General features: G+C 40.0%; 1 protein-coding gene across 2 annotated transcripts; it reads left to right on the top strand.

The window, feature by feature from the left end:
- Positions 1–832: 832 nt before the first annotated feature.
- On the top strand, positions 833–17,628 carry xirp2b (xin actin binding repeat containing 2b). Of its 2 annotated transcripts, none has more exons than XM_015047098.1 (9): positions 833–1,050; positions 2,931–3,016; positions 3,449–3,577; positions 4,229–4,315; positions 5,193–5,250; positions 5,353–5,441; positions 5,868–15,153; positions 16,418–16,548; positions 16,773–17,628. In XM_015047098.1, exons 2-8 carry the CDS (start codon positions 2,966–2,968, stop codon positions 16,507–16,509), a joined length of 9,792 nt encoding a protein of 3,263 aa, XP_014902584.1. In that variant the 5' UTR covers positions 833–1,050; positions 2,931–2,965; the 3' UTR covers positions 16,510–16,548; positions 16,773–17,628. The 2 variants fall into 2 exon arrangements, with proteins under 2 accessions (XP_014902584.1, XP_014902583.1); XM_015047097.1 differs by having other exon boundaries at positions 2,854–3,016.
- Positions 17,629–18,069: the final 441 nt, after the last annotated feature.

Below are 18,069 nucleotides of genomic sequence, written 5' to 3'. Positions count from 1 at the left end.
TAAAAAGTTAATATTTTTTTTCTTAAAATGACTAAAATCTTTGATTTTACATCACATTGCTTTAAAAAAATTGATCAAATTTGATTTTTTTTCTTTAATAGACAAAATAGAAGAGAAAAAGAACTGTTGAGCCAATTACATAAATTAGATGCATGCAAATATTTAAGCAAAGTTAATTTTAAGGAAAATCAATAAGACTGCATAAGACAAAAAAAAAAAAGAAAACATGAAAAGCCTTTGCCAAGCAGGTGGTCTGTAGAAATACAGGTGTGAGTTTTACATGCGGTGGACGAGCCGATGCCTGGCAGACACACTGAGCTACCTTCCATGAGATGCCACAGCCAGGCTGGCGCCACAGTTTGCAGCTTTGCTAAACAAGACGAGCCAGCCAGCTCCTCCACACTTAAGAGGTGTCGCTTGTATTTACAGCCCCAGAAACTCTGTACTCCTCAGCATGTAGCATTACATCACTGATCCCAAATCAGACTCGCACATATAAACACCATTTTTCTGTCGCGAGGAATTTACATCTGCTTTCTTCTGCTTTGGTCCCTGAAAAAGTGAATACTGATTAAATTCTCAAGAGTACCTTGTTGTGGGGTTAACATGTGCATATTTTGTTGTATAGTGATAGACGGTAGCAGCTGTTGAACTATGGAATCTACTCTGGTGATAGACATGATGATGAAACCTCTGTGGCCAGATTTAGCTGTATACAAGGGCCTGCAAATAAGTCACAGAATGTATTTCTGTATGGGTTTTCTTGGGACTCGGCGCAGGAGGCATGGAGCCTTACAACCTTAAAAAAAGGGGGGAAAAAACACCGCGGGACCATCTTCTGCAAGGGGGCGGAGGGTCTAAAATAAAATCAGCTGTCACTGTCTGCTAGTTGGACAGAGGTGAACACATTGCCTTGGAGCTGGTCTCCATCACTGACCCGGATTTTTCTTTTTGCTTGGAAAGACCCTGCAGGCAGGGGTGCAGTGGCCTTATTGTGGGATTCTATTTGCTGAGAACATATATTTTATAATTCAACACCATCCTTTCCTGGTAGGTGCTGTTTATCTATTTTGCCTGTTTCTAGCTTTCAAGTTTACTTTTTTTTTTCTTTTTTTTTTGCCTCAATGTTGTCAGATGTAACAAAATAGCTAAAGGCTATCAGTGAATCATTGGTGCTGAGCAAACATCCTCGCGTAGTACAGGATTTGAGAGCAAAATATAAACCAAACTGTGACTAAAATGAGAAGTTAAAATTACCTTTAGCCTAAGAACAGATTAGAAAAAAATCTATGAAGTTATTCCAGTAGCTTAGCTGTTTGTTTGTATGAAGGCCAGATCTTCTGGCTGTTAGATCATTCATAACCTCAGAGACGGGTCATGAAACAAGGAGTTTTGAAGGGAAACTCAAAATGCTTTCTTAAATGCAAGGTCATGAGTGCAAGTTTTTTCATGCTTTTGGAAAGGGGAACTTTGACCTCCCAGTTTTCCACTGTATTTCACTGAGAAACATGACCCATGATGGTTAAGTCTAAAATAGGCTGGATTTATTTTTGCATGTACATGGCGCCAAGATAACTTCACTTTCTTGATATTTGAGCTCTTGTCCCGACCTAGTCTGCCATGTAATAGGCTGGACCTGAAGACAGATTTGAATTTTTTTGGTTCGTATCAAAATCGTTTGACTTGACTGAATTTTTTTAACCAGATTTGTTGAGCTTTCATAAGTTGTACTGAAACATTTAAAATAACAGCCTACCAACATAAAACGTGGTTAAATTTCATTTTGCTGACATACCACTTATTCAATCTTCTTTTACTTTTTCAATATATAATTTAATTTATAAATTAAAAACATTTTAATACATAAAAAATTTGTGGAAAAAAAAATATATGTTTCACTTATTTTTAGCAAAATAAATAAACTAAGCACAGATTAGTTTATTTCAGATTTATTTTCTATAATTGAATAAGCACAGAATGTTTGATTGATTCACTGCTGTGCCATCACAAGGGCCGAGACTCTTTAGGTAAAACTGAGTTAAGAGTTTATTTCATTATTGTTCTGAACACATTTTAAATGAACAAGAACTAAGAGACAAACGAGATAACTTTCCAAATTAGAGAAGTGGGAAAGCACCTGACACAGCCTTTGAGGTTGTGTCAGGTGCATACATGTTTTATTATCAATTAGAAATAAAAGCACAAGAGAAGCTGGCTAAAATCAAAGGAAGGACAATTTATCATCATAAAGCTGTTTAGGTTATTCTCTTGTCACGTTTATTCCGATGATACCAGAAACATGGTTTACAAGCAGGGCTTGCAAATATCTCATCATACAACAGTCTGAAATACAGTAGCCTTAATGTGAATCTTGACCCTCCTAAAACTCTAATTTATATGAGCCATAATTTCACAGGGTTATGCAACCACAGAAGTACTCATTAATCTAAGAGGATAATGAGTGCCGACATATATTAAATAGTATATTCATATCATTTGAGAGCCAATTTAAATGAGGTATAATGTTAAATCCCCACAAATCACGTTAATGTCTTTGACATTGGATAATTGTTTACCACTTTTTTACTAAATCTTGCACATCCTGTGAGCAGCTGGATGCCAGAAGACAGGTGTGCAAATGTTTTAAGGCGCATCATGGTATTTGCACCAGCTGCTCTGCAACAGCAACTTTATGAGTTATCAGATTTTAACAAAAACATATTACTTACCTGATTTTATCTAAATGTATTTATAGTAGCAGTATCATGTTATTTGGTTTCAAATTATTGGAGGAAAAAAAAAAAAAAACAGATGGTAAACGTGTTCTCCAACTGTTGGCTTTATGTGCCTCAGCTGCTGGCAGTGCAGGTTCAACCAGGGCTGGACATCCTAAAAGTTTAAAACCAGAGGAATCAGGATTCACTCTGTGGACTCAGACGTCATCCCACAGGCCAACTGCGAGGCTATGTCGCGGGCAGCTGTCTCCAAGCGAGCAGACAACACCATCACCAGCGGGGTATTCCAGCTTGTGCATGGAAGATGTATCCAGATAGCTGCTTTCATTGTGACCCTGCAAGTTGCAGTGAAAAGAAAATGTATTCTTCCCTATTATATCATGATAATTGCACAAATGGTCATGGATCATGGAAACAACAGTTGAGGTAATTGAGGTAAACTGTTGTTTCTGTTGCGATAAAGTCTTGATAAAGTTGACAACTCTTTTCTGTGACCATAGGTCAGTTTTTGTATTCATGCAGACCATAAAAATCATTTACTACATTTAAGCAACTGTTGGGAAATTTGGAAAAAACACTGCACAAACTACATGAGCTGTCACAGCTCCCCTGACAGCTGTCTGTGCCGCATGCATCCCAATATGAAAAGCCATACTGAGCAGCTGTTTGATTCCAGAAGTGGAAGCAGCTAACAATGTTTCCTGCTTCATTAGGTCATGGAGGAGTCAGAGGTCTGTTCTCTGCCTGGGGGACTTACAAGCGTGAGGAAACAAATTCATACCCAGGAAGCTTCAACATCACACAGTGTAGCTCAGTTTCATTTTCATCACAAAACTGAGCAGGTACACAGATCAGCTCCATTAGGTTGATACAAAGTGCTCAGGGCAGATGAGTGTGCAAATCGTGGCAATGCTTTGTAACGACCTGAGCTTGGTTGCTGCTGCATCATAACGCTTGACATTCTAATCATTTGAATGAAAGTTTTGGAAGTCAAAACTGATAAACTGATCTCTGTGTGTGGTTGTATATGCAGAGCCTCGCAAGATTACTAATACAGTTCAGATGTTTTACGATTCTGACATGAATCAATCAAGCAAAAATGTACTAACTGTGCTGATCTTGTACAAAAATCCTGATTAAATATATTGAAGGTTGAGGTTGTAATGTGAACAATTTCATAAAAGATCAGAGGTTATGAATACTTTTGCATGGCACTTTGTTGTTATACCTGTAGTTGAACATGTGGACCCATGTTGCTTCCATTGCTTGATATTTCACCGAACCCCCTCCCCTCCCCACCCCCCTCAAAGCTCAAGAAGCGTAAGGTGTTAATGGTGTTCACTTGTGTACTATTAACAGACTTAGTAAATTGGAGTTGAGTCTGATTACTGGCCATAAAATGAATTAGTTATGATATGAGGCACTAAGACATTTGTGTTATGAGGTTGTATGTCTTCTACCATCTTTGACAAATGCCTCTTTTGCCCTAACAGGAGATGTCAACCTCTGAGGTTACAGTGTCAAGTGGCAGCAGGTCGGTCATCCCAGGCAGTCAGCAGCTACATTTCCAAGAAACTATGGTATGCATAACATTTTCTGCCATTATGATTCTTAAAGAAATACAAGAAGATCTTTGTATATTTCTCAGTTTTCAGCAGAATCTGTGCAATAGTTAACACTCGAAAGGATTCAAATCAAGGATGAAATTTATTACAGTTTATCCCAGTAGCTACTCACGACTCATTAGATAAAATAATACAAACAAAACAATCAAAAACCAATAAGAATAAAAAAAATAAATAAATAAACAATGCTTCTTATCTTGATGCTACATGTAAAAGTGCCAGTACATTATTAGGAAATGAAAACCAAGGCAACAATAACTAAAATTAAACTGATTACAAAACATTTACCAGGAGTCTGTGACAAAATCCTGAATTTCAATGCCTAACTGTAGTTGCTGGGAGAAAAGCAGGACATTGATGGAACATTTAATGAAGCTGAATTAAGAAATTAAGTACTCAATTTCTTCCTAACCTGATTAGAAAAGCTAGCCAGAGGTATTTTGAGTTCTAGAACTCAGAGAAAGTTTCCCTTTCTGATATAAACCAATCTAATTATAGGAAGTGCTTTCTCTGAGCATCAACTCCTCTGATCTCCACAAATATACAAAAGAAAGTAACAATCATTCACTTTAGCCACAATAACCCTTCCATGAGTAGCATAACCCTGATCTCTGAAAGTTTTAACCGTGAAACATCCCATGTAAATCAGCAAAACCAATTAAACTAATGTTAATTTTGTTTGTGCTTTAGGCAGTAAAAGTTCAATCCATTTAACACAAGTTGTTTTAAGCATTTACATAAATGTGGATAACTGCAAGAAGAGTCATTATAATTATGTATGTGTCAGTTACACAAATTCCCTCTCATCATTTTTCATTTAAAACACACACAGGTGACCTACAACGACAGCAACCTGGCGTCCAGTTATGAAAACCATCAGAATGACGCAGGTAGGAGCTCATGAAACTCTGTTAATCATCATTCTTTGTTGCCTGTCTCTGCTTTGCTAATACAAATCTCCTCTTTGTTGTAACTCCTGTGCCAACAATTAGACGAAGAGTTTCCCAGGTTCACAACCAAAGAGCTGAGAGATCACTTTGAAAGAACAATAGAAGAGGCTGCTGCACAAAAACCAATTAAGGTAATAACTTTTGAAATGCAAGCATATTTTTTCTGAGATCATTCTCAAAATGTACAGATTAGTTCTTTTAACTCTGTTAAACAATTGCACAGTAGAACATACTATCTGCTGAAGCTGTACACCTGTGCAAATTCATAATACGTAGGTGAGGTAAATTGTATCACTGGACTGCTGTGTACCTGTGCTGCTCACTCAAAACCTTGACAGATTTGTCTTGTGTTATTTCAGCAATTTATCTTTTTGTCGTTTGGAAGTGAATGAGAAGAATGCAATTTAGAAGTTTATTTAACTATTGATGGATTACCGTTCTGTATAGCCCCCCATCAGCAACCAGATTTTGAGAGTTCAATGTATTAAATTATATGCTCATGTTTTTTAATAGTTAATTTACTAAAAAAATATATATCATTTTTATTCCCAACAAAGATTGGACGTGACATCAATCGATCAAAGTGGTCTTCAAACGTGAATCAGAGCAACAAGCTGACTAGTGAAGTGTGTAAGGAATTTGCTACGGAGTCAATCCAAGCTGCAGTGATGGATTATGAGGACTTTCCACCCCCTCCAGCTGAGGATTCTGAATATCTTCCTCCTCCTCCTCCTGACTTATTACAAATGCCATCAGACAGTGAAAATATTCCAGTGAGCCATCCCTCACATGAGGCTCTGGAGCCAGTAAACAAACAACAACTCAGTCGAGAAGCCTTTTTCAAGCAGAAGGGTATGTCTGAGCTGAAACGCCTATACAAACACATCCATCCTGAGGTTCGTAAGAATATTGAAAAAGAGTACTATAGTGAATACAGTGAAACAGAGAACAACCAGGTAGAGAGCCAAGTGTACACATATGAGGATGAGGATGATGATGATGATGATGATGGAAGTCCCGATGACGTCTATGGTGAGGAGTATGAGGAGTGGGAAGAGATTCTCCCTGGGGAGGTGCAAGCTATGCGCTGGATGTTTGAAAATAAACCACTGGATGCTATTAAAGATGAAACTCCTGATGAGGAAGAAGACAACAAGAGAATTACTCAACAGGAAATAATTGTGGGCAAAGATGTGAGACGTACGGCATGGATGTTTGAGACCAAGCCAATGGATGAGCTGGGCTCACTGAACACCAACTCAACGGAATACAAAAACAAATTTAACAAATTCGACAAGGGGGATGTTCGTGCCGCAGCGTGGTTGTTTGAAACTCAGAATATGGACACTCTAAACAAAATGCACAAGGAGGAGGATTTGACAAAAGAGATTTTGTTTACTGAAGATGATGGAAATGCTTCTATTTACATGATTGATAGTAAGTTAATAGAAAGCTTGGGGCACACAGAGACTATTGATGAGAGCCACCTGCTGAGCTTACGTTCAGTGTTGGAAGAAATCAGTGGAGAGGTTAAAGTCATAACAAGCACGTTTGACACGCAGTTTAAATGTGTTATCATAGGGCAATCGAGCCAAATGCTGGAGATAAAGTCTGTGCGCAAAATAGAAACCGAACTGGGGAACTCTCTTGCTTCACGCTGGCTTTTTGACACCCAGCCTCTGGACCTGACAAACAAAGAATTTGTTCCCTTAAAACTTGTGTGCAGTCTGTCTATGGAGGATAGCAGTAAGGGAGATTGGGGCAGATGGTTGTTTGAGATAAAAACATTAAATTCTCTCCATGAGTGGCAAAGTTTGCAAACAGAGAAGAAAGATATTATTGGAGCCGACGTGCGCAAGCACCGGTTAGTCTTTGAAACGCAACCAAAAGACTCTCCAATGACCATGACATCTGAGTCGATTGAAGAGATTATAGGAGGAAATGTTAGATCTGCGAGGGATTTTTTTGAAACCAGCCCTCAAGTAGCCAGGAAGAACTACCCCGAGGTTGGAAAACTTAAAAAGGCAATAGTAGATGAAGAAATGAAAGGGGATGTGAGACACCAGAAGTGGCGGTTTGAGAGTCAGCCTCTAGAACAAATAAGGGAAGAGAAAAAAGAAGTCATTCGTACTGTGAATATTGAGGATGACCTCACGCAAGAGGACGGAACAAGCTGCAGGGCAGATGTCCGTAGGAACTGTTGGGTCTTTGAGACACAGCCAATGGATACATTAAAAGATGATTCAAATACTTACTCCTTGACAAAAGAAGAAATTGTTGCTGGTAATGTGAGATCAGCCAGAGAATATTTTGAAACGATTCCAAGTGAAGACTTGAAGGAGTTGGCCGAGGTGGGCAAACTGAATAAGACCATACCACTTAATGAGGAGAAGGGCGATGTAAGACATCAGAAATGGATATTTGAAAGCCAGCCACTGGAGGAAATTAGAGAGGAAAAGAAAAAAGTAATCCGAACGATTGACCTCGAAGAAATTGATAAAGTGGATGTGTCAAACTACAAGCACATTTTTGAGAGCACGGACTTTAGCACAAGTAAGGAATTGCAAATGATTGCAATAGAGGGTGTGACATCTGGCTCTGTAAAATCAAACAAGAACTTGTTTGAGTCATCACCGTTGTACGCCATGCAAGACAGTTCAGGCCACTTTCATGAGGTGAAAACAGTGCGCCGTGAGGAGGTGGTTAAAGGAGATGTAACAACCTACAAGTGGATGTTCGAAACACGCCCCATTGATCAGTTTGATGACAGTGTTGAAAAATATCAAATTATTAAGGGAATATCTAAACAGGAAGTTGAATCTGGCGATGTCAAGACTGCAAAGTGGCTTTTTGAAACGCAGCCTCTTGATGCAATCAAGTACTTCAGCAATCTTGAAGATGAAGAAGCTGTGGAGACAAATAAAACTCTGGACATCGTGAAGGGGGACGTGAAAACATGCAAGTGGTTGTTTGAAACAAAGCCAATGGACATCTTGTATGAAAAAGTGGAACTGAAAGGAGAGAATGAATCTGAAGAAATACGCAAGGGAGATGTCAAAACCTGCACATGGCTGTTTGAGACACAAACACTTGACTCGATCCACGACGAAACGGAAACCGTTTTGAAGACACGCAGTTTAAACCAAGACGACATTAAAGGAAAAGATGTAAAAATGGCCTGCTTTCTTTTTGAGACAGAAAACCTGAAGTACCTCACGGGGGAGGAGAGAGGATCTTATAAACGTGTCACAGAGATAGACATTGCATCTGGAGATGTCTCAAGAAAAAAATATATTTTCGAAAACCAAACGTCAGACATCATGACGTCTTCCTCTGATGAAGTAATGCAGAAGCTCAAGAGAGTTCAAACAGAGGACATACAAAAAGGAAATGTTGTGAACTGCAAATGGCTCTTTGAAAACCAGTCCATTGACCAAATACATGACAGTAAAGAGGAATACATGAACAGTCACACAGTCAGCGATGTGCAACGGGGCGACGTCAACAAGGGTCGGTTTATTTTTGAGACCTATTCCCTAGATAAAATCCAAGAGGTTTCCTCTGAAACAGAAAACATAAAAACATCCAAAATTATTTGCGACGAGGAAGAGAAAGGCGATGTCAGAAATTACACAATGATGTTTGAAACACAGCCCCTGTACGCCATACAGGACAAAGAGGGTCACTACCATGAGGTCACCACTGTTACAAGTGAGGAGGTGAAGACGGGAGACGTTGTCGGGACTAGGTGGTTGTTTGAAACAAAACCTCTTGATGCAATTAAAAACACAGATGAGGTCTACATCATTAAATCCGTAACACAACAGGATCTGCAAAAAGGAGATGTGACATCTGCCAAATGGAAATTTGAGACCCAGCCCCTTGATAGGATTGCTGAAGAAAGTAAGCCTTTCATAAAAACTGTGGAAGACATTCAAGGAGGCAACGTGAGAGTGAATAAACAGCGTTTTGAAACTGACACCTCCTCAGAGGGATCTGTCAGGACTGTTAATGTGAGTGAAATACAGAGAGGTGATGTCAGGTCCGCAAAGTGGAGGTTTGAAACCCAGTCCATTGACAAAATAAGAAGCATGAGCTCTGAAAATCTAATTGAAACTGTTAAAAAGGAGGAGGTTGCAAAGGGAGATGTTAAACATTCAGTATGGCTTTTTGAGAAAAATCCTCTCGATCACATTAAAGAAGTCGATGAGGGTGAGAACATATCTGTTGCTCAGGAGGAAATTCCCAAAGCAGATGTAAAAACAACAACATGGCTCTTTGAAACAACACCGTTTGATGGCTTTAGTGAGACTAAGGTGGAAAAGACTGAAATATTGGGGAAAAGCATCAAGGGAACGCTTGAGGAACTTTACAGTCAGAAAATGGTGAACTCAACGGGAATACTAATTGAGGCTGACGAGATTGGTGATGTAAGGATGGCAAAATACCAGTTAATGAATCAGCAGACTCCAGAGATTCAGAGAGAGGAAATCATCAGGGGAGATCTACAAACTATTATGATGAACCTCCTTAACAGAAAGGAAAAAAGGGAGCAGCAAATTGTCATCGATTCAGAAGAGAAGGGAAACATCAGCTCAACAGTGGAGCAGCTATTCAGCCAAGAAAAGGAAAGTAATGTCGAAAAGGAGGAAATACTGCGTGGTGACATTCAGGAAACAATCAACAACCTCTTCAGTAAGACTGGATCTGCGAAACAGGGCATACTCATTCAGGAGGATGAAAAAGGAGATGTACGGATGACATTATACTCCCTTCTACATAAAAACCAGGATGTTAATGTTGAAAAGGAAGACGTTGTAAAAGGGGACATAAAGAGTGCTCTTGAAAGGCTGTCCAGCTCAGAAAAGTCAGATCAGGCGGTGAAGATAAAGATAGATGACACTGAAAGGGGGAATGTCAATTTTTACTCCACATGCATTGAATCTGGAGCTCTTGATTATCTCAAACAACTCCAGCTAGGCCCTGATGAAACTCTGGATGACACAGCTAAAAAAGAGAAGATCATTGGGGGCGACATCAAGAGCACCAAATCTATCCTCGGCCAGCATCAAATGCAAATTGAACGCACAGTAGAGGATGTTATACCAGGAGATGTTCACAATGCATTAAAAGTTTTCACGGCAGAGCCAACTGTCTCACTGGAGAGAATCCAGAGGGAGGAAATAGTCAAAGGAGATTTAAAAGCTGCTCTGAGCTCATTGTCAGAATCAGCTAATCAGATGGTGGTTGTGGAAAAGGAGGAGGTGGTAAAAGGCAATATTCCAAAAGCACTGCGGTGTTTGGAGAGGGCTCAGAGACGCAACAAAGAGGTGGAGAAGCCAGATATTATTCCCGGAAATATCAGGGGCGCTCTAAGATCTCTTGAGAAATCATCCACCTCCAGAGTTGGAAGTTTTGCTGTTGAGGACTTAGTTCCTGGAGATGTGAAGGCGACCCTAAAATCCCTGGAAATGGCAAAGCAAGCAGTGAAGGGAGTTGAAAAGGAAGAAATTGTTCGCGGTGATATTCATATGGCAATGCAAAGTCTGCAAGATGCCTCAAGTGAGAGAAAAGCATGTCAGCAGGAAATAGATGTTCAAGGAGATGTCAAAGGGACAATTCAGATGTTCATGGAGCCTCCACTATCCCCAAAGACCCAACAAAAATTTGCCTTTGAAGATAATATCAAGGGTGATATCAAACTGTCAATCAAGTCCTTATATGAGACACAGGAGCAAACCCAACAGGATAAAGAGGAAGTGATAAAGGGTGATGTTAAAGGCACGATCAAATCACTTATGGAAACAGCACAGCGAGAAACTCCCAAAGTCAGGCATGGAGGATACAGAAGAGTTAAAGTCAAACAGAGCCCTGCTGTGAAAAACCTAAATCCAGACGCCCAGAGAAACATACAAAAGATAAAAACAGCGAAGCAGGTTGAAACATCTAAGGAAAATCGCTCCATTACTAATCAGTCAGATACAGTTAGGATAAAGACTTCAACGGTGGTGGAACACAAAACGATTACTCAAAACCATGGCATAAAAACGGTAAAAACAGAGTTTTGTAATCTTAAATCAAACCAAAAGGGGATGGGAAAACTGTCTAAAACCAAAGTAAAAACTGACAATTACACGTTAAAGTCACAAGCACCAGAGCATGATCTGCCTCTACCACCACCACCTCCACCTGTTGCAGAAACAGACCTTCTTCCTCCTCCTCCTAGTCCACTTCCGCCAACTGCTGATGCTGACACTGACCACCTTCCTCCCCCACCACCACCACTCACTGGTGAGCAAGACTTCCTCCCACCTCCCCCACCTCAACGAGAACTGGAGAGCACCCCGACGCAAGCAGTTCCCACTTCTCCATCAACAGCAAAAAGAATGATAGTTAAAAAAGTGAAAGTTCCTGCTTTGCAGCCAGTTCCAAAGTTGGAGTCTAAAGTTGAATTCAGCAAAAAGCAACAGGTACAGGCGACATCTATGAAAACTGAAGTGCAGGCAAACCAAAATGAAACAGAAGCAAGCGTGCACATTTCGAAAACGGTCTCTCATGACATCCCAACTCCACTCCCAGAATCTCCTAAGCTGCTCAAGAAGGTCAACATTGCTCCTATGAAATTTACTCCACCGCCATCTCCACCTCTACCAGCAGAATCGCCACTGCCACTAAGGAAAGTTTACATTGCTCCTGTAAAATTCACTCCACCACCTTCCCCTCCACCATTCATGAGAGGGAAAGCTAGTAAATTTAACACAGCATTGATAAAGGCAGAGGAGAAATACCGGAAACTAAGGGAGGAAAACACACCCCCAACTTCTCCATCTCCCACTTTTGCACATGACTCTGTGAGCTCTGCTCTTGATATGCTGTCCAACAGGGATCAGGGAAATTACAGTATCTCAGGAGCCACTCAGAAAGGAAGTACAAATACAAAAACGGGTGCTCATTCAGACTCCTCCATGACAGTTTTGGTATCAGATGTAACCCAAAGCAATCCCAGGTCCCACCATGGCAACACCACTGTGGATTCCACGGTTACATTGTCTGCAAAACAGCAAATTGTATCGAGTGAAAATACTAAGTTGGTCTCCAGTCAAAAGATCTCCTCCATCTCAAGTGTTAGACAGCACCTGCAAACAACTACTCAGAAAACTGTATCAGTGTCTTCTAATCTGTCTGGCCAAACTGATAAAGTCTTGATCTCTATCGCCGATGTAAGTGGCCATGCCAAAACAGACACTAAAACGCACAACACTACTTCCAACAAATTAGAAGATCAAAACAAAACTGATAACGAGGCAAAACAGGTATGCAATAATTTTTCTACAGATGAAACAAACAGAATAAATGTGTCTTCAAATAGGAGCCAAGAAAATGTCTCAGATCTGCCAACAGAAAATACGTCTCTCATTGCAAATGGAAAAATAGGCAAACAAAGCCAAAAATCAAAAAAGAACTACAACAAACAAGAAAAGCCAGCAGAGATGAAAAAAACCAGTGACAATGAGAAGCAGAGTGTTTCACAAGATTTGAAAGCAGAAGCCACAGAGATAAAACAAGACAAAAAGAAGGATATTACTTCCCCTGCTGTGGCTGCAACACCTGTAAGCAATACTGCCAATCAACCAGAAACTCCTGCTCCAGTAAAGAAGAAGAAGAAATCCAAAAAGTCTAAAGGGAATGCACAGCAAGGCCAGGGTAAAGAAAATGTCACTGAATCAAACACAGAAGGAAAGAGAGAAACGTCTGAAATGACTCAACAAGGAGATGAAACAATTGCAGTCGACCAAATTCAGAAAAGTATAAAAGAAGAGCACGTTCAAATCAAGAGAGAGGTTATTACTTCTGACAGAAAAGATGATCAGAAGTCTGTGCAACAAAAAGCACTTCAAACACCAGGGAAGGGATCTCAAAAGAAAGAAGAGACAGTTTCTCAACAAAGCGCAAAGGAACAACCAAAAGAAAGCTGGGATGTCCCAATTACGGTGACATGCAAGTCAGAACAAAATGAACTTGTAAAATCCACGACAGAGAGAACAAAGGGATCTCAGAGGCAAGACGTCCAAGTGTTAATCTCTCAAATCACAGAGATGCAAAGCATTTCAGAGAAAACGCATTCCAAATCTGTAAAAAGTCTTTTAAACTCAGTGCCAGATTGGATCATAACTCCGGAAAGGAAACACGAATTGGAAGAAAGTGCTGCTGAAAACGATGCTCAGACCAATGAAGAAATTATTTTGGTTCTTAAAAAACTTGCAGAATCCAAACTAATGGACCTTACAGATGAAACACTGGAGAAGCATGAATGTGAGCCGGTAGCAGAGAAAGCAAGTTCTACCTTGGTGGCGCAAAGAATATCGAAAATCAGCATCGGTTCTGCCAGAATTGAACACCAAACTCTTAAAAGCACCTCACATGAGAGCAGAAAGGAAGAAGTGAGTTTGTGCAAGTCCATCGACCTTCGAGCTCCATCACCCTCACTCAGAATGCGTCCTCCCTCTCCAACATTTATCACCATCGAGTCCACACGAAGAACAGACTCACCACAAAGAGTGACTCCATCACCCACCCTACTCCACAGGCCACCCACCCCTCCTACGCCTCCGCCACGCAGGTCTGATACCCCAACATCACGCATCACCAGAATCACACCTTCGCCGACATTTGATAAGGCAGAAAATTTGGCCCGACTCAAAGAAACAACAGCAAAACTCTCTCGGGTTGTCACGCCCCCACCACTGCTCACCCATCAAGTCATTGAGAAAAAATCTGAGGTTGTGGAACTGCCTTCAACATTTCACCAGCAAATCAAAACTGATGCTCAAGTTTCAGAGACTTCAGGGACCCTGACTGAGTCAGCCAACTCAAAAACGAGCATTACACAAAGTAGCTCCGAGAATGATGTGTTACTACTCCAAAAGGAGCCAAATTCTGCGGAAGATTCGGATGATTCTGACATGATATCTGCGTCTGTCAAAGAAAAGCGGGAGTTCTTTGAAGGGGCACAAAAAGCTGAGCTTAATAAGATCTTTGTGCGCAAGGAGCCCACCACCATCAGTGAACGGCTGGGCCCTGACATGGAGGAGCGTAAGGCTGAAAACAAGAACAGAGAAAAAGATGAGTCTCTAAAGGCAGACTTGTCAAGCTTTATAAACAAATTTGAATCCCTAGAAGAAAAGCAATATAACAGAAAAGAGCTCACTCCACCTGCAGAGTGCCTTCGCAATGACAAGAGCTCAGAGTGTGATAAAGAAAAAGAAGACCTACTGCAACAGGAAATGCCGAGTTTTAACATCCAGGCGATTAAAAATGTTTTTGAACTGGGTGAGCAATGTTTCTCAGTTACAGATGAGAGGAAGGATCAGGAGGAGCTTGTGTCAAGTCTCGGCAAAAGAAGAGTAGACTCTTCAAAGCTGGAAAGATCTCGTGAGACAAAAGGAGGCTCAAGGCAGAGCACCCCCCTCCCTTTTCTAAAAAACGACACAGAAACAATATTGGCACAGCCATCTGGCCTATTTGAAGCAAAAACTATCACAGAACATTTCTCGAACGTTGATGAATTTGGTAACAAAGTAACTGGAACAATCACTGCTGTCACTCAGCACTCTGAAAGTGTCTCAACCCAGCCAGTTGCTTTTTCTTATGCCGACGCTGTCAAAAAGAAAGCCGCCAGGCGAACAGAAACGTACGATGAGGACACTACAGAAAATCTGCTAAGGAATTTCCATAAAACATGGACAGAGAGCGAGACGGTTTTCAAAAATCTTGGGTACACTGTTTCTGAAGAGACATCATCACAAGCTGTGCTGCTACATCAGACAAAGACTGTCTCATCGGGTAAAGAGCGCATGGCATGAAACTGCGAAATTTGATAGCATGGCCTATGTGCTTTTACAAGATTGTTTTCATAGTCTCTATAATGAAAAGTGTCTGAAATGGCCTGGAAGAGGAAGTCTGTAGGGGTGCAAAGAGGGAGGCTGACAAACAAATGTCATTGATTTGCTAACTTTAGAAGGTCTAATTTAGAAATGATCTTGAGTAAAATAAATTAAGCAAATTAGAGTTCTTACATGTGGTTCATGAGTAATTGTGGGTTATTACCTGCATTGATTGATGCATGTGTGCCATTCCTTTAGGGCTGAAACTGATGTGTGTTCAGCAGTGTTGCTCAGTGCATGGCTGCATATTGTTATTACTTGGGGCAAAATATATGGAGCAATCTGGCAGGATTGTTGGTATTACTGGCTTTGTAGTTTTATTCAGATACAATTACGATAAAAATCTGCTTTGCAATGAATGAAACTAAAATATTAAGATTGTTCAACTTGTTCTCTGCTATTTCCGACTTTGCTTTATTTTTGTTTTAGTTTCCTTACAAGTTTTTCTTTACTGATAAAATGACGTGTCCTAACACATTATTGTCATGAGTTGCGGTTGATGGTGGTGAGGAGAGACGCAGCGAACCCAGGTTATGGTGAAAATAATGAATTTAATGATGAAGCTCTCAGTCCAAAAACAGGCAGCACGGCAGAAAGACAGGCACACAGCCAAATACCGGTAGCAACTGATACACAGGACAAAAACGAGAGCTAACGCTACCCAGGACTTTACAGTTCTACTGGAGCGGAAACAAGACGTGACTTAGACATAACGAACTTCGACAACGACAAGGACCCGACGAAGAACACAGACACAGGTGGGCTTAAATACACATGGAGGGTAATCAGGTAAGTAGACCCCCCTGGGAGACAATCAACGGGGAGGACAGGACAGAGACTCACAGGGAAACAGGAACACATTGAAAAACTCAAAAACACACAGAAAACCACGGATCATGACAATTATTCATGAAATTTATGATACTCAAAGCAAAATACCAAAATTGTGAGGGAAGAGAGCAATGTTTTTATAACTATTTTCAACATGGCATTGTAATATAAATGTGTGTGTGTGTGTGTGTATATATATATATATATATATATATATATATATATATATATATATATATACTGTATATATAGTCTCAACTTCAGTAAAGTGTTTGAAAAGCTGCATGTGCTAAAAACCTCACTATTTGCATTTTGATCTCTTTGGAAAGCAGATTCGGGTTCCGAAGTCGGAGCTCTGTGCTGTATGTCGGAGGAGGGCTTATCCGATGGATGCTCTGATAGTGGACAAAAAAAAGTACCATAAATCCTGTTTCTGCTGTGAGCATTGCAGAAATAAATTAAGGTAAATATGACATTAGTTCAATGTGTTCTCTCTGTTTTTGTCTTATTTGCTAAAAACTTTAAATTATATAAATGTATAATATTTGATTGGAATGGATTGGAATTGCTTCCTAAAAATAAAAATGAATAAATACTAGTTTATGAAAGCAGAATTGTAAAAAATATATATATATATATATATTGTTTTTTGTTGTTGTTGTTTTTTTTTTCTCTTTGTCTTTGCAGTTTGGGAAATTATGTCTCTCTTCATGGACATTTTTACTGCCAACCTCATTACAAACAACTTCTTAAATCCAAAGGAATACACGAAGACGGTCTTGGACAAAACCCTCCTGTGGGAAACAGTGGGCCAAATCCCTTAGATGATCAAATAGATTGGAGATATTCCATGAACCGTGTGAATTCAATAGATAAACCCCACAGAGGTGAAAACGAAATGACAAAAACATTTAAAGAAAGCAAGCCACACTGCAACAAGGTAACCGTAGTCTGGCCCCCTCAGGGAGATCCACCAAAGAAAACCTTTAAAATAGAGGAAGACATTCAGCTCACAAAACCTCACTGGCCCCCTCTGGAAAGTTCTCCCATGTCCCCCAAACTCCAACACAGAAAGGCTGTTCCCAGAAGCGTCCTTTGAAATGTAATCTCCCACATTCAGAGTTTAGTCAAGTGCGATCAATAAAAGAGAACAAAAGACTTAAGGGTAACGGAAGACTGCTGTTGGTACAGTAAGGAAAGTGTTTAAATGAAGGTCATACAGTTAAGTAATGTAAAAAGGTAAGGGTAACTGACAGGAATAGAGAGGAAACTGTGTATATATTTGTAAATTGTGAGAAAAAGCAGGGTGTAATTGTAAGTGAAGAAAAGGTAGATAAAAGTGCAGATAAAAGTATAGAAAGTGGATATATGCCTGATACAGTACGCTTGGGCAGACATGGAAATCAGTCTGTGTCATTTTAATGTTCACTGCAGTGTATGGTTAGTTTTTCCTGATAAGCAGTAGTCCAGTTTAATAAACCATTCAGTATTTGATCCGACGCTCATAGCAATTTTCTGTTGTTGTTAATCAATTCTATAAAAAACAAACAAAAAAAACTTACATTCATTTTAATGAAATGACTTAATTTAATTCAGGGGTTTTCAAAGTGTGGAAGAGTTGGTCCCCCCTAAGAGAGCAAATAGGCAACTTTCCCTTTCATATTTGACGCAAACATTGGTGCAGTATTATCTGAGAATGAGCCTTCAGCGAGGGACTATATAGATGCTGGTACAGGTGAACCTGTTCTGCAAGGGCACCCTCCAAATTGTTAATTTTGAATGAAAGGTTGTGCGCATAATCTGGCACAGTCTGGCACCACAACCGTGGAAATAGCCAATGCACAGGGATGGACAGTGCTATTAGCATGGCATCAACTATAAACCTAGCTTTACCCATCACATCTTCAGGTACTAATAATCCATATGTCTCTGGCATAGGCCTAGTTAGTTTGGTTAAATGTTCGCAGTTGCTTTTTCTTGTTTA

Source organism: Poecilia latipinna, unplaced genomic scaffold (assembly GCF_001443285.1).
Source record: "Poecilia latipinna isolate Pla-1442-1.1 unplaced genomic scaffold, P_latipinna-1.0 Scaffold807, whole genome shotgun sequence".
NCBI lineage: Eukaryota > Metazoa > Chordata > Actinopteri > Cyprinodontiformes > Poeciliidae > Poecilia > Poecilia latipinna.
This window is presented reverse-complemented; position numbering and strand designations above follow the sequence as displayed.

Bases quoted from the DNA above. Each gene is read 5' to 3' on its own strand.
- xirp2b (XM_015047098.1), top strand. From the start codon at position 2,966: ATGTCGCGGGCAGCTGTCTCCAAGCGAGCAGACAACACCATCACCAGC. The intron at 3,017-3,448 runs GTATTCCAGCTT...CTGCTTCATTAG, and splicing joins ACAACACCATCACCAGCGGG to GTCATGGAGGAGTCAGAGGT. The intron at 4,316-5,192 runs GTATGCATAACA...AAACACACACAG, and splicing joins TACATTTCCAAGAAACTATG to GTGACCTACAACGACAGCAA.